Genomic DNA, 14,856 nt, shown 5'->3' with positions numbered 1-14,856 from the left:
TTATATTTATTTATGAGCTTTGCAAAATTTGAATCCAAGCAAAATATATTACAGAAATTAACCTGAATCAGTGTAACCATTTTCAAAAACTCCATAAACAAGATTGTCATATATATAGACATTTATCAATTTCAAAATTTATTTTTCTTTCTTCCTTAAGGAAAATTAAATAGAAAAAGAAAACATATTTTTTCCTTAATTTTTAGGGTTATGACGATAAGGGTGCAGAGGGATATATGTATATAAGGACCACGCCAAAAATCTGCGCTGGAATTGTACCTATCAATTGATATTGACCGTCTTAATTTAAAACCAACGGCTATGATCAGTCCCGTCTTGTCAGTGTTTTTAATGGTCGGATTTAATTAACACACTGGCTACACGTGCATATCTGTGATTTGTGTTGCATGAGATCATACATATAAACATAATATATCGTTATCATCGTTGCTGTTTCTCAATTATTAATTTACAACGACCTTTTCTTATTTACTTGTTCAAAAAAGAAACAACTTATTTTTATTTTCAATTCATTACCATCTTTATTTATTTCTTCATTTTCCTGGAATTGGGAATCTGCAACTTCAATTCTCCCCCTGTCTTTATTTATTTAAAATTGCAGGTGTTGAAAGAAGCTCTCTCACTTTCTCACTTTCATTTTTAGTAATTATTTAGATTTTATGTGTGGGCGATGCATACCATGTTCGCCACATAAACAGATTAAATTTTAATTATCGAATAAAATTAAATATTTTTTGATATATTTTTTATGAAATTATAATTATAATTCTCTAAATTATGAAATATACTCTTCGCTGCTCAAAAAATCTCACCCATTTTTCTAATATATATATATATAAAATAAACTCTTATAACTATTATACTGGTAGTTCCATGGCTTTAAAGGTGAAAAGGATTAATAGATATATTAAAGAAAAGAAGAAGGGGGCAAATGCCCTATGCATCATAATTACTTCATAGTACTAATCAGATTATTTTCTTTACCTCAGTTATACGTAACATATAGCTTTTCTTGAATATGATTCACTTGTCTTATATAAGAAAATAAGAGATGATTTATTACTATTTATGTAATAATGCACACAATGAATATAGCATAATTATATATAATATGCTCCTACCAATATGTATCTTATATTACATCACACGTGCAATTTTTATATTTTTTTACACATTTTAGTATGAAATCATTTATATTCAAATAAAGTAATTTAAAGCAAGAACACAAAGATAATAAAGAGTTGATGAGAAATTAAGCAAAGAAAGTAGTTGATGAAAATGATTTGACTGTCATAATATTTCAAGCTCCTTGTATACACATATATCTCCATAAATGAGACCAAAAAGAACCCCAAAAAGGAAAAGAAGAGAAACAAGAAAAAGGGTTAAGATGAAACACTGATCATCTTTTAATTATCTTTAATCTCATTCTTAGCTTCTAATGACGAAGACAGACAAGGAATACTTGAATGAATAATGATCTCCTCTTCCTCATCCTCAATTTCCAATGAAGAAACACATGGAGTTGAAGAAGAATCATCAGAAAAATTAGAAGAAGTGTAGAAAGATAAAGGAGAATAAGGAGAACGAGTACAAGAACAGTAAGACTGATCAGTACTAGTAGTAGAAGATGCAGAAGAATGATCAAGAGCAAGACCCACAAGCAAATCTACAAAAGCACCAATGATATAGCCATGATTACTCTTTCCATTTACTTTCAAATAGCAAGAGAGCAACTCTTCAAGACTTTCCCAATCTTTTAAACCATGAGCTTCCACCATTTCTTCCATTGATTTCTTGAAATCAACATAAGGGTCTTGAGAATCCATTGACAAAGCAATACTTTCTTTAAATGCCAATAACTCATCACCACCTCCTTCTGCTGCTTCTTTTGCAGCTTTCTTATTAGCTTCTTCCAAGATTGAACTTGTTTCTCCTGGTTTGAAGAACAGCCTTTCTGACCTTAAACCTTTAATCACAGTCTCTATACACTCACCTGATATTCCTGACTCATCTGATGCACTAGAGAGACTTACAGATTCAGAAGTAGAAGAGTTGGTGAAGTAACTAGACTCATTAGCAGGTATGTTATCAACAACATCAAGAGCACCCTCTAAGTAAGCTGAGTTAAGAGTTTTGAACATGTTTTCTGCTCTAAAAGAAAGGGTTTTTGGTTGTTGACAATAAGCAGGCCATGGCCATGAAGAGTTTAAGCTTGAATAATCTGTACTGGTAGTGTTAATCTTGGAGAGGAAAGGGAGCTTCATTTTCTTGCCCATGTGCTTGCTTTTCTTTGTGGTTTTTTTTGAGTTCAAAGAAATGAAAGAAAGATATTGGTTCAAAATGAATGATTTTTCTAGCCTTGCAAAAAAGGTGAAAGCAAATGTAAAACAAAAAATTAATAAATTTTGAGGGTTTAGTTTTTCTTTATGTAGGCATTAATGGGCAAGTCAGAAAGAGCTGTAATTGTAGATTTTAAAGGAGAGGAGAAGCTGAGACAAGTGGGTAAGAGAGAGGAAGAGAGGGAGGGAAGGGAATGGTGGGGCATTTTATTTTTAGCTATTTTTTGCTTGTGGGTACTCAATATTTTAAGATATAGCAGTTAATATTGTTCAGTTGAGGTCATTGAATATTATATGGTACGTATTTTAAAAACAATTACTATATAGTATATAATAAATGATATGGTTTTCTAATTTTGAAACAATCTTCTTTTCCTAGCTAGCTTCTTCAATTACACGACCTTCTAGCTAGCTGACAATTTTTGCCTCTTATTATTATGTAAGAAATTTAAAAATTTTGAACTTTTGAAACTTCTTAAATAAAACCATGTAGTTAATTAAAGAGTAGCTCCTAATAAACTATGTTTTATTAGTGAATGGTGGAACCCAATAATTAATTAGTGAGCCGTAATTCTTAAGTATTCTATTAATTCATTCAGTACTTAAATTGTTAGATTAATTTGAAAAGCATTTAAATCACCAATTCGAAAACAAACTAATTCGAGAAACTCAGATTCATGCATGCGTTAGGGCATCTATGAATTTGAAAAACATTCCAATCACTCCTCACTTATCAGAGTAACTTTTGCTTGGTTATTGTATACTAAAAGCCTAAATAATCAAGTTAGTACTTGTCTCTTAATATAGGAAGTTGGAAATTCAAAGAAGAAAAGAAGCCCTCTTCCTTCAGATATCATTTTTACCATTTTTCTCATAACATTTTTCAGGTTAACTAAGAGCCATGATTGAGAGAATACATTTTTTTATTATTATTATTGTTATTATTATTATTATATAAACTTTTGAACTGAAATGATGACTGATGATTTGCAATGGAGTGAGAGACAGACATGGCATCGAACGAAGGTTTTTGTTGCAGAGCTGTTATGTAGATATCCAGAAAGTAAGTTACACTTGTCAATACAAAACCAGGGAAATATCCCATCTATACATATGACAAACCCATCTTCATTACAAAAGATATATTTGTGTGTGTGTTTTTTATTTCTTTTTAACAGAAATGACAAAACTTTGTTTAGTTTAGAAAGAAGTTTCTTCTTGCATGAAAATAGCAATTTCCTTTGAAGTTCAAAACTTTATAATCTCAGTACTATTGCCATCTAATTTTAGATGTAACTTGATTTTTAAAAAAGGTGAAAGTATTTACTTTGTTAGTAATAATTTGGTACATAGAGTTTCAACTAATTAACAGTGAGAAAATCAAGTAGTGCAACTTAAATAGATTGGATTGGACATTGAAGTTATCTCAGAGGACAAAATCAATTCTATTTTTGTATAGGTTGAAAATCTTAAAGAGGGAAAAAAAATACAGTACAAATAGTATTGGCATCAAACTGATTTTACTTATATTATAAGATTAAATATTTTAATCTAGTTATTCTTAACACAAATAGCATTAAAATAAAGGAAACTTTTACGCATTGTAGTAATAATCAACTATAATGAAGTATGTCAAATTCAAAGTCTATGCATTGATAAAAAAGAGATATATTTTTAAAATAATTAGTACATAAATCTATATAATATTATCAAGTTATTTTAGAAGCTCGAGTATTTATATTCTCTTCTATAACCTTTAATGTAAATTATTATAACAAATTTTAGATGAACATTTTATTTCATTTTAGACTTTTAATATAACATGGAGTTAATTTTTGATGATTCATAAATAATTATAAAACTAAGTTCTTTAAAATACAATTCACTATAACGAAGAGACATGACTAAGAATATTACTATGGAGAGGTTATGATAGCTTTATAATTAGTGAGACTTTGGTTTTATTATTTTTTGACTAAATATATAATTGAGTCCTTGTATTTGTCTTATTTTTGCAATTGGCCTCTTTAATTAAATTTTGTTGTAATTGAACCTCTTAACTCCACGAGTTGTGCAATGGAACCTTCTCACTAATATCAGTTAAGCGCATGTTTAGTAAATATAGTTAAAAGCGCGTTTAGTGAATTATTTATTAATATACTAAATGTTTTATTAATAAACCAAAACATGACTTAATTCTAGCAAAAAAAGAAAAAAAATCAAAATCAAAACCATTCACTTCATCTTCTCCAAATATAAAGAATAAATTAAAATCTTTCACTCCTATTTCTCTAAATCGATAGCAAACTGTACCAACAACCAATCTTGCACCGTACAACGCCAGCCGTAACCAGTCTCGCCACCGAAAATTGCAACTACAACCAGTCTTGCCACTAGCCAGTCTCGCCATCGCACGATCCATCCGGTGCCAGTCTCACCGCTGCACAAGACACCAATAACAGTCTCATTGTCGCGGAACACAATCTCACTGCCGCACATCGTACCAGCAACTAGTCTCGCCTCTGCATATTGCACCAACGTCGTTGTTCACAAACTCAGCGTCCTATACACCACCGTTGTATTAAAGCTCCTACAACAGTTGTTTTATTTGATTTTCTTGTTTAAATTAGTTTAGTAGTAGATTTGTCGATTTAGACTTATTTTACCATGTCTCATATTTGATATTTGGGTTGTTTGTTTAGGCTACATAATGAAATTGTTGGTACTTGAGTTTGTTGATAATTAGGTTCCTAAATTTGATATTCAATAGTGTGTTGCAAATTGAAATATGAATGAGTTATTAGAAAATAAGTGATAATGTTATGTTGAGTTAAGATTTCTCTTTGAGTAGGGGATTTCATAAATATTTTTATTTCTTATTTTAATTAATTATTTTTTCATCTTTATTATTATAAATAACACCATTAGAGAAGAATATTAGTCTTTTATTGCTCCTATTAGTTAGGGGGTTCGATTGCACAACTCATGGAGTTAAAAGGTTCAATTGAAGCAAAATTTAGTTGAGAGAACCAATTGCAAAAATGAAACAAATACAGGGAGCTAATTATGTATTTAGTGTTATTATTTTTAGGCAACTTAGTTTATTAGGATACAATTCTTTTTCTTGTTATAGTATTGTCCTGTGAGTATTTACCGAAAAGATGTCGTGAAGAAAGCATCCTTGTCGTTGAAGTGCAATTCTTGTCTGGCTAGTTTTTCTTTCAATATTATATATAAAAAACAATGTTTCCCCTATTAAACTTCTCAATGTACAGTTCAATAATTTTTCAATTAGTAAACAATATCTTGATGCATTTTAAGTACAATAAGTATGGTCATTAATAAAAAAGTGAAGAGTTTCTGTACTTCAAATTAAATGAGAAACAAGAAATTTGTGGCAATCAAGTGTGAAGCCCCATAACTTGTCAAATAGGACTAATTTTGACAAAAATAAGAAAAATCTAAACGTATTTCAGTATTAATTTTAAAATTCTGTATGGGAAAGCTTAAGGAGATATTAGTCCAACAATTTTTTTAGAAGAAGATTCCAACTTGAACTTTCATTCGAGTCGAAGTAATACTATATTTGGTTGAAATCTATAAAAAAAATTTATTTTATTGAAAAATAAAATATAAAAAAAATATAATATAATGAAAACGATAAAATTAAAAGAGATATTTTAATATTATAAATGTATAAAAAAATTATTAATTTGAAATCCATTTAAAAATATAGCTAATTTCATATAAATTTATTTGTATAGATCTTTAATTTAACTTCAACTTTATTTAAAGTATATAAATTTTAAATTTGTAAATAAATTCTATAAATTTTATAGATTTTAACCAAATAAAATGTAAGCATATAGATATTAAATTAATTTGAGTTATTCAACTAAAATTGAATTTTTATAAATCAAAATGGAGATTTGCTTCGAACATTAGCTTTGGACGATTAGTAAAGAAGAGTAAAAATCGAATAAAAACCAGAAACAGAAAACAATAAACACATATGGGGCATACGAGGATAAAAAACCATGTGCAAGTACATTAAGATGGGAACTCCGACTCACGTGCCTCCATATGCTATTCCAGATGGTAGATTGAGACTTGAGAGAGACACACTAAATATATATATTTTTTTCCTTATTTAATGTATTGATGATCTTTTGTGTCAGCCATAGGTTTAAGGTTTAACTCAGCCTCAGACCATTAGGAAAGTTTGACCTTTTTTTCATTGATATTTCTATATATAATATACTTTACTTAAGTTTAATTGATTATTTTCAGATAATATTAGCCAATAAAGAAAAATAATGGAACTAGAATGAGCTTTTACTTTATTATTTTATGTCTTTCTATTTAATACCATGATAATTGGGTTAAATATATTAAACTATTTTTCATAAGTGTTTAGTTTAGCCTTTTTATTTTTATATAAATCTTGTTATTTATTTATTTAATAAATAATTTATTTACCTTCTTATCTTTATTAGTTTCAGTTATTATTGTTAGTTAACCATTATATTAATTTAGCAATAGTAATTATTATGAACATGTTTAGGTTGAATGTACTAGAGACACCAATTTTGCTTCAATCTACATTGGTAGAAGAAACTTTGGTTGCATCATTAGTTTGAGTGATTAGAGGAAAAGGCATATAACCATCTCATTCATTAGATTTAGGTTTAAAGTAAAACAAAGAGATTATTAAGTAATTGGCTGGGCTAAATATTATCTTTAGCATATAGTTTTAAATCATAAGCATTTGCATTGCATATTTATTTATTGTTTAGTTATTTTACTTTATGAATATTATTATCTCAAAGTATTAGTTTAGAGCGTTTAGATTTACTTTTATTATTTTGTGTTGATAATTAGTCTTTATAATAAGTGGACTTGTAGTTCCTTGAGAGATCGACCTCATGGTGAACTTACTCTTACTATAGGAACGGTTCGTATACTTGCGAGTACTAACTTAGACACATCACTCATATAATATATTGGCACAAATGTATATTAGAATGTAAATTTTGATTATTTAGTTACTCTAATATCTTAATCTTTAGTTTAACTTAACAAACATCTTAATTTTGTTTTATAATCTTTGAAGCACTTTGAATTTCCGGTTTAATTTAATAGATACTTCAATTTTGTTTAACGATAAATGAAGCCACATATTAAAAAATACTTAAATAATATAAAAAATACAAGTCAAAATATGTATTAGATTAAAAAAAATTAAAGAGTTAAAATCATCAAATGTTGAGATATTCAAATATACATTTGACCTACTATGTTTTAACATCACTCCACCAATTAAGTGGCACATGTTTACTTAAATTTGGTTTTAGAAATTTTTTGGCAATTATATGGTATAGTATGTGAACCGCAATTATATTTCAATTTGTCTTTTTAGTTTAGAAAAAGAAAATTCAACTTAAGACATTGAAACCTTAATGAATAAAAAATTTCCTTCCTAGTCTAACCCCAGGTTTTAATTTTGATAAAAAAACAGAGAGCGTTGTTAGAGGTATTAATGCCGTTCACAAAGTCTAATTTAACAAGTTAAACTTCTAAATGGAATAATCTCTTTCATATGATATAGCAAAAACCAACCATAACCTCAATTGGTATAGCAAACAACTTTTTCCACACATTTATATTCAAAAATAATTTATATAAAAATGATCATGATGTTCAATCGATTTTATGGATTCAAAAAATGGTAAATTGTCAGTAATTTTAAATGACAAATTTCTCACCAATTGGAAAAGATAAGTTTATGCACAAAGAGTGACATTCTTTACCCCAGGCTGAAGATTGCTCTTCTCTTCAAATTGGTACAACAAAAGTTACGTACCTATAATGTATTATCAGGGGACCGCCGTGTATTTGACTTGTGGTGGTCCCTTGTGCAACTGCTGTCTATGTTTTATAAACTATCTATGCATATTTTGAAGTTCAAATCATTCACATTTGTCACTGAAATTTCTAAGGAATAAGATTGCAAATTGCCAGCACATGACAACCCTGCGAAAACCAACAATGGCTGCCTTCTCCATCTCATGTAACGTCGTGTGGCCTATGTGAATAGCTGTGTAAGAAACTTCACTCCTCATTTAGTTACTTCTTCCCCCAAATTGCAGATGGAAATTGTCAGTGGATGGTCACACTTGAGTTCCATCTATCACTTTATTGTGAAAGTAAGCTCGGATTAAGCCGTTTAGCCATAACTGCGTCTATAGTTCGCTGGGTAGAATTTAACCGGAGTAATTTATTTGTAATACTCAGTTGATATTTCGGAAATGTAACAAAAAATTGTTAATTAATTCGACTACCACTGAATTTGACAGAACGTAACAGTTGAATAATTGGAAAGATGTTGCTTGTAATTTCTCTGCAATGAAGTCGACCAGCACTAACGCAATAGACATGAAAATGCGACAAAAAAAAAAAAAAAAAAAAAAGAGAAGTAGATGGGTGTTTTCGTTAATGTTTTACACTTTGCCAAACCCTAATCTAAATACTTTGCTCAAGTTCTATTTCTGCCACCTTAGCTGCTCCAGATTTGCAGCAGTCGTTGTTTAAGCCCTTGGTTTATAAACCCATTAACTAATAACTAAATGCTTTACGACGTCACTAGAGCCTTTTATTATTAGTATATAGGATTGCTGATCAAGGGTTTCAAAATGATAGACTGCAAAATTGGAAGGACTGGAAAACGAGTGGAAGTTGAGAGGCCTGATCCCGAAAAAAGAAGGCAAAAGATTCATGGATGAGTTTTGCCTTTTAGTAAAACTAAAGTGTTAATAAAAATAAGTAAACCTTTTTCTTTATCTTCAGCTAGGGTGGGACGTACTCTACAGGATGATTGTTGTTGTCTTTATATAGTAAAGAAGCTATTGGATAGAGGATCTTATCCCCTTCATACCATATATTCCAAAGGGACCATCTCCTTTTTGTGTTCTTAACCCGATGGAATAATCACAATGATACCCGTAAATTTCTGAACAAAAGGAATCATAATTTTCTTTTCCAGAAAAAAGGATACTTAAAAACTCCTCCTTTTTCTCTTGTGGTCCAACAATAATTTGATAAATTGATAACTGAAAACTTCAAACTCAGCTGAGAATCAAATTTTGATATAATCATCTCATCTTCTTACAACATAATGGATCATACATCTAATCGTCTCCACAACTCGGAGAAAAAAAAAATTGAGACACCCATGTGTGATGATAGAAACATTTGTACATGCTTATCCTAGCCCCCATGATGATGGATATGTCACTTTCTGCAACTGAGGGAGTATGTTCAACTCAATTAAGGCAAGGGAATCTATTAAAGGAAAACAAGGATTTCATAAAATATGACAAAACATATTGGTGGACCCTTAATAAGAGGTCCCAATAATCCTATTATATTAATTTCACCCTTTCCCCTCATCTCAATTCTCAGCTCTTGTCTGATTTGCAACCTAACCAACAAAAAGAAAAATGAACCTAGATATTACAACTTCACAAGCAGTGGCCAAGCAATTAAAATGGATTCCTAAGTGAAGGCCCACCTCTACCCAGATTTAGCAGCAAGTAGGACAATATGTCAGCTAGACTGGTGTACAGGATTGAGAAGTTTTTGACCCACCAGTGACTCAGACCTGCCCCCATTGCTCATCCTCGTTTAATTGAATTCCTAGATTAACCCAAAAGAGAGAGAGAAAAAAAAAAAAAGGAAAAGAAAGGTTAAAAAAGATGCTTTAGATGTGAATCTCACATCATCTGATGCATTTTATATAGTACATGAAATAATCCCCATAGTAAGTATAAAGTCTAGAAGTAATTTCAGGTGAAGATATGACTTTGACCTCTCAGTATTAAATAAGACAAATCAACTTGATATTGGAGTTTGAAACGTAAACATGACACATCAAACCTGGTTTATCTATATTCTTACCGAGACATACTCTTATTCGTCTATTAAGATATCTGTTAAGTGAGGTTTATAAGAGGAAAAGATGTACTCAAGGTATGAATCAATTGCAACCAATGAACCGGTCTTAATAACTAACATACAACCAAGTAGCTGGCATAATCCAAACCTCTAGTCACCTGCAACAGCCAAAGTCTGAGAAACATAAGGGCACATATAGATATCCAGGATAAGATTACTTACAAGCTTTTAACCATGCTGCAAATAGGAAATGAGATGCATTTTAACAACATTAGATGCTAGTCGTGTCACCAAGATTGATGGTACTATCCAGAACCTAGCGCAGATTCTGAGCAAATAACTTCTCATTTTAAGTCAGTAGCTTGTTTATAAATCTGGTCAAAAATGAAATTTTGATCTCTGTTCAACTTAAAGAATCACTGAAACAGTAAGAGGTAGCCAAGTTACTGAATAAGATAAAAATAAGATATTAACACCGGTACATAATGGGGCCGTTCTTTTTCTCCAACTCAAAACTCCCATGTTAATTTTTTTACAATAGATGGTCCATATATCTTCAAGGTGGTCCCTCCTATCTACTGTAATAAACATGTTAATACAGATTATCCTCACAAGGCACAATAGTTAGTCACACTCATATTTTAAGCAACAGATAGGAAGAACATAGCAATCCAACAAAGCAGAAAACGGATTTTCATCACATACTAATTGTGTGGCTTCTAAGCTTCTAGCTGTGTGTCATTTTTTATTCTTTTTTCCTACTTTTCCCCCCTAGTGGGTGCTCTTTTTTGGTGAGAACATGCCCAGTCTCCCTCCCAGGAAATGAGATTACTCCCATAAACATAATCTTATTGGATGGTAAAGAATATGTGCATATAATTTTCTCTTTGTTTCATATTCTTGGTGTTTGGAGAAGGACTATGATACTTGAGCTACATAATAGTATTTAGACTCTAATTTCCATGGCTATCCAATGTTCAAATCATTAATCTATTCCCTTGAGAAAAATCACAACTATTGAATACAAAGTGAACTAATCAATGGCTCCTTCCTCCATTACATGTGTAAATAAGCTAACACAGGTCAAGATGCCATGTTTTCAGGTTAAAACTAAACCATATGTCCAGCAAAATATGACGAAGATATAAGTGTTCTATCATTTTAAGGGTGGCAAATGCAATGTTAATATTGTCTTTGTATATATAAAGGTGATAAAGGTGAGACGGAGGACCTTATCCCTTTCTCCAAGTTTACAGGGGACCATGTTCTTATGCTCTTTCTAGGAGTAACAATCCTAGTATAGTCAAATTCCATAGATATTAACATGCGCACATCTTTCTGATATAGTTGAGAATATTGGCTTCACTGCCCCCCTTGCTCACAATCTAAATTATCAGTGAAACATGATCTGAGCAATCACCGGTAACATGATATTTAAGACTTCAATATTATGTTCACTATGCAATCTATTTGCATCATTAGATGAACTCACAGGGTAAAAGGTCTTTTAAGAGCTATATGTGTTTTCCTGTTCTTAAGGAGGAATCGGCAGCAGCAGCAACTATCCTGTATAAAAAAAACAAACAGAAAGAAACTATTCAATCTCCTTCATACGAAAAAAAGAAAAAGGTTTAGTTTATTATAGAAATCCAGTCTTTTGCATCATCTGCATGTACCTGGTCTATGGAACACTTGATTAGTGTCTCTAGATAAAGCCATAAAATTTGAAGCCATGTATGAGACCACAAATCTGAAACAATCATGGTTGTTCAAGACATATGAGAACCATCATTTGTGATGTTTTTCCTCACAAAATTCATTCCTCACCTGTTATTGAATCTCGCTTTCTACTTTTCTTTGCCAGTAGGTGGAAAAACATTGCAATTATCACAAGAAATTCAACCATAAATAAAGAAGGAAAGTATATATATTGAGAGGAGCAGAAGAAAGAAAAAGAAGGAAGAAAATTATGAGAAAGCATAAAAGGATAGGCAAAACAAATCAGTTCAACCCAGAGAAGATCATATTGAGAAGTGTCAAATAGTGGTTGGCTGCTAAAAATTGTTACAATTGGCTGGTCCACAAGCCTGTGTAACAAAAGGCAAAACAAGATCAAGCACAAGCACTAAGCACTGGTAAATAGTAAATCCAATCAGAATTCATGAATTTGAAGATAGTTAATCCCATCCCGAATGAATTAAAAAATGTACTCAAATTTCCACATCAATGGTATTTTTTTATCTATCTCCTCTTAGAGAATTGCTAAAGGACAATTGAACTGTAACTTTTTAACTGTTAGGTTTAACTAAGACCCAGGCCAAAGTGATTGAACAGCAACAGTTGAAAGAAAATGCTCATATGAGCTCGAGCTGACCGTCAAAATGCCAAACTCTACATTTTCTTCTTTTAATTACCAGTTTCACTGAGAAATAAACATCAAAATAAGAGCTAAATCAGTATGGATTACAATATCCATGCTGCTTCTGGTGTCCCACTTCAGAAGTTCACAGTTAACATCATTTATTTGAATCTCTTACTGATGGACAATCACTAGAGTCTCTTAGTAATATTTGCATCCATCATCAAGCAAATTGAATATATTGTGAGCAACTAATTGTGACCACAGTCCAGAGAAGATCATGCAGCTTGCTAACCATTGATTCAATTAGAAGTTATCTGGACAAACATTAGCTATCAACTAGCCTGATCACATAAGTCATCAAAACTTGCATCTCCTGTATGGGGCAAAAGTTGAGGCACTATATAACAAGTGCAGGTTAGTATAATCCATAATTATTCCTCTATATTTACAGATATACCCATCTCAGCTTTCATTAGTTGAGTGAATAAATATCGGCCAAGGATCTCTGACATCCCCAACATAACAGCCAACACCAAAGGACAGAGCCTAAAATCAGTCATAGCCGCTATTAACCCACTCTGTTGTTCACCTTATAGACCATGTATTGGACACCCAAAATAGAAATGGAGACTAGATAGGATAGTTGTCAAATTGAGTTCCAATTTGAAAATGAAATCCTTATTTTGTAAAACGAGAATTGAAACAAACAGTAAGTTTCAAAATAATTTTTAAATCAATTAATTATAATATACATCCCTGTACAACCAACAAAATGCATTATAGAAAAACAAATACATAAATAAATAAAGAGAGAGAAGAGAGAGAGATCTAGATAATTATAGAAGATCATATCACCAAGTAGAAACATGCTTGCCTATAAAGTAAGAAATCCAAGTCTAAGTCCTGACTATGATTCATTCTTCAACAATATAAATGCTTATATAAATCAAAATAAACATTAAAAGGCATATCTCATTTTTGGCATTAAGAAAATTGAATTATTTATAATCCATATCTTCCAGGAGTATGAATTATTGGATTAATTAGAGAATTTTAGAATAGGAGTAGAAGATGCAAATGCATTAAGTAGTAAGAGTTTCTAATCTGTTTAGTACTCGGGTTTTGTGTAGATATTTTGCTTCTTTTATTAATAATCTGACTTCAAATTACTTAAAGAAGGGTTTAGCAGCTCTTATCACAATGGCATTAAAGTTGAATTTGAGTTTTAAATATATTGGGTCCCATTACACCTATAGGTGTAGTAGAAAAAGAATTGACTGAGTTTAACGAATCGTGTTGACTCACTTGATTCAGTCATGATTCATCTACTTAGATTCACTATATAGATTCAGATTGTTAGTGTAGGGAATCAAATCATAAGATTCAAATCAAGAATTATACAATCTAGCAACTATGGATATGAGAAGAAAAGGTAAGAGAAAATTGAACCTGTCCAAGTCAAAACATGGAGCATGTGCCTGTCACCAGTACCTGAGTGAAAGCAACACATATTATAGAATCCAGATTAATTTTGTGATAGTATTGCAAGACCAAATCCCCATGCAGAAACAAAAGAAAAATTAAAATACTCACCGAAGCAAGAGGATTTAACCAGAATCGCAACAACACATTGCAACCTTTTTCAATTCCTTTAAAACCTATGAATAGCGTTCTTGAAACAGCATACAGGAAAGAGACCTAAAATAAAGGAAGTCCTATTGTCCAGCCTATCCACAATCAGAAGAAATATCTTAATACATTAATGAATAAAAAAATGCTTCAAGGAACACAACAATACAATTTAAGGATAATAAACCTAGTGAAAAAATGGACATAAATATGCAACTTCAACTTGCTCTGGTAAGAGAAAATTCATTTTGAAATTTCAAATAACTAGTTACCAATCCTTTAATTGAAAGTTCCCTAAAACAAATACCTATAATTGAAAGAACACCCTTAGTCAACAAAGTTGAAATCAATTACTTACCTTCCAGCAGCAGTCCAGCTATAATCGAGGGCTGTCATTATGCATGTGCCCATCAACAATGGGATTCCAATCACATTCATCTCAATGATTCTTCATGGTTCCATCAATAATTTTAACAATAGAAAATATATGCAAAATATTTACCTATTTTCAGCTTCAGAAAACCCAGAGCACCAATTTCAGGATATATG

At 31.0% G+C, this 14,856-nt stretch overlaps 1 protein-coding gene across 1 annotated transcript; it reads right to left on the bottom strand.

Moving 5' to 3' along the window:
- Window positions 1-1,290: 1,290 nt before the first annotated feature.
- LOC8271112 (transcription repressor OFP15) lies at window positions 1,291-2,581 on the bottom strand. The gene has a single exon (XM_002530114.4). It carries the CDS (start codon window positions 2,298-2,300, stop codon window positions 1,431-1,433), a length of 870 nt encoding a protein of 289 aa, XP_002530160.1. The 5' UTR covers window positions 2,301-2,581; the 3' UTR covers window positions 1,291-1,430.
- Window positions 2,582-14,856: the final 12,275 nt, after the last annotated feature.

This window comes from Ricinus communis, chromosome 10, assembly GCF_019578655.1.
Source record: "Ricinus communis isolate WT05 ecotype wild-type chromosome 10, ASM1957865v1, whole genome shotgun sequence".
Taxonomy (NCBI): domain Eukaryota; kingdom Viridiplantae; phylum Streptophyta; class Magnoliopsida; order Malpighiales; family Euphorbiaceae; genus Ricinus; species Ricinus communis.
The sequence above is the reverse complement of the archived record's forward strand: the minus strand, read 5'-3'. Positions and strand labels throughout refer to the sequence as shown.

Bases quoted from the DNA above. Each gene is read 5' to 3' on its own strand.
- LOC8271112 (XM_002530114.4), bottom strand. From the start codon at position 2,300: ATGGGCAAGAAAATGAAGCTCCCTTTCCTCTCCAAGATTAACACTACC.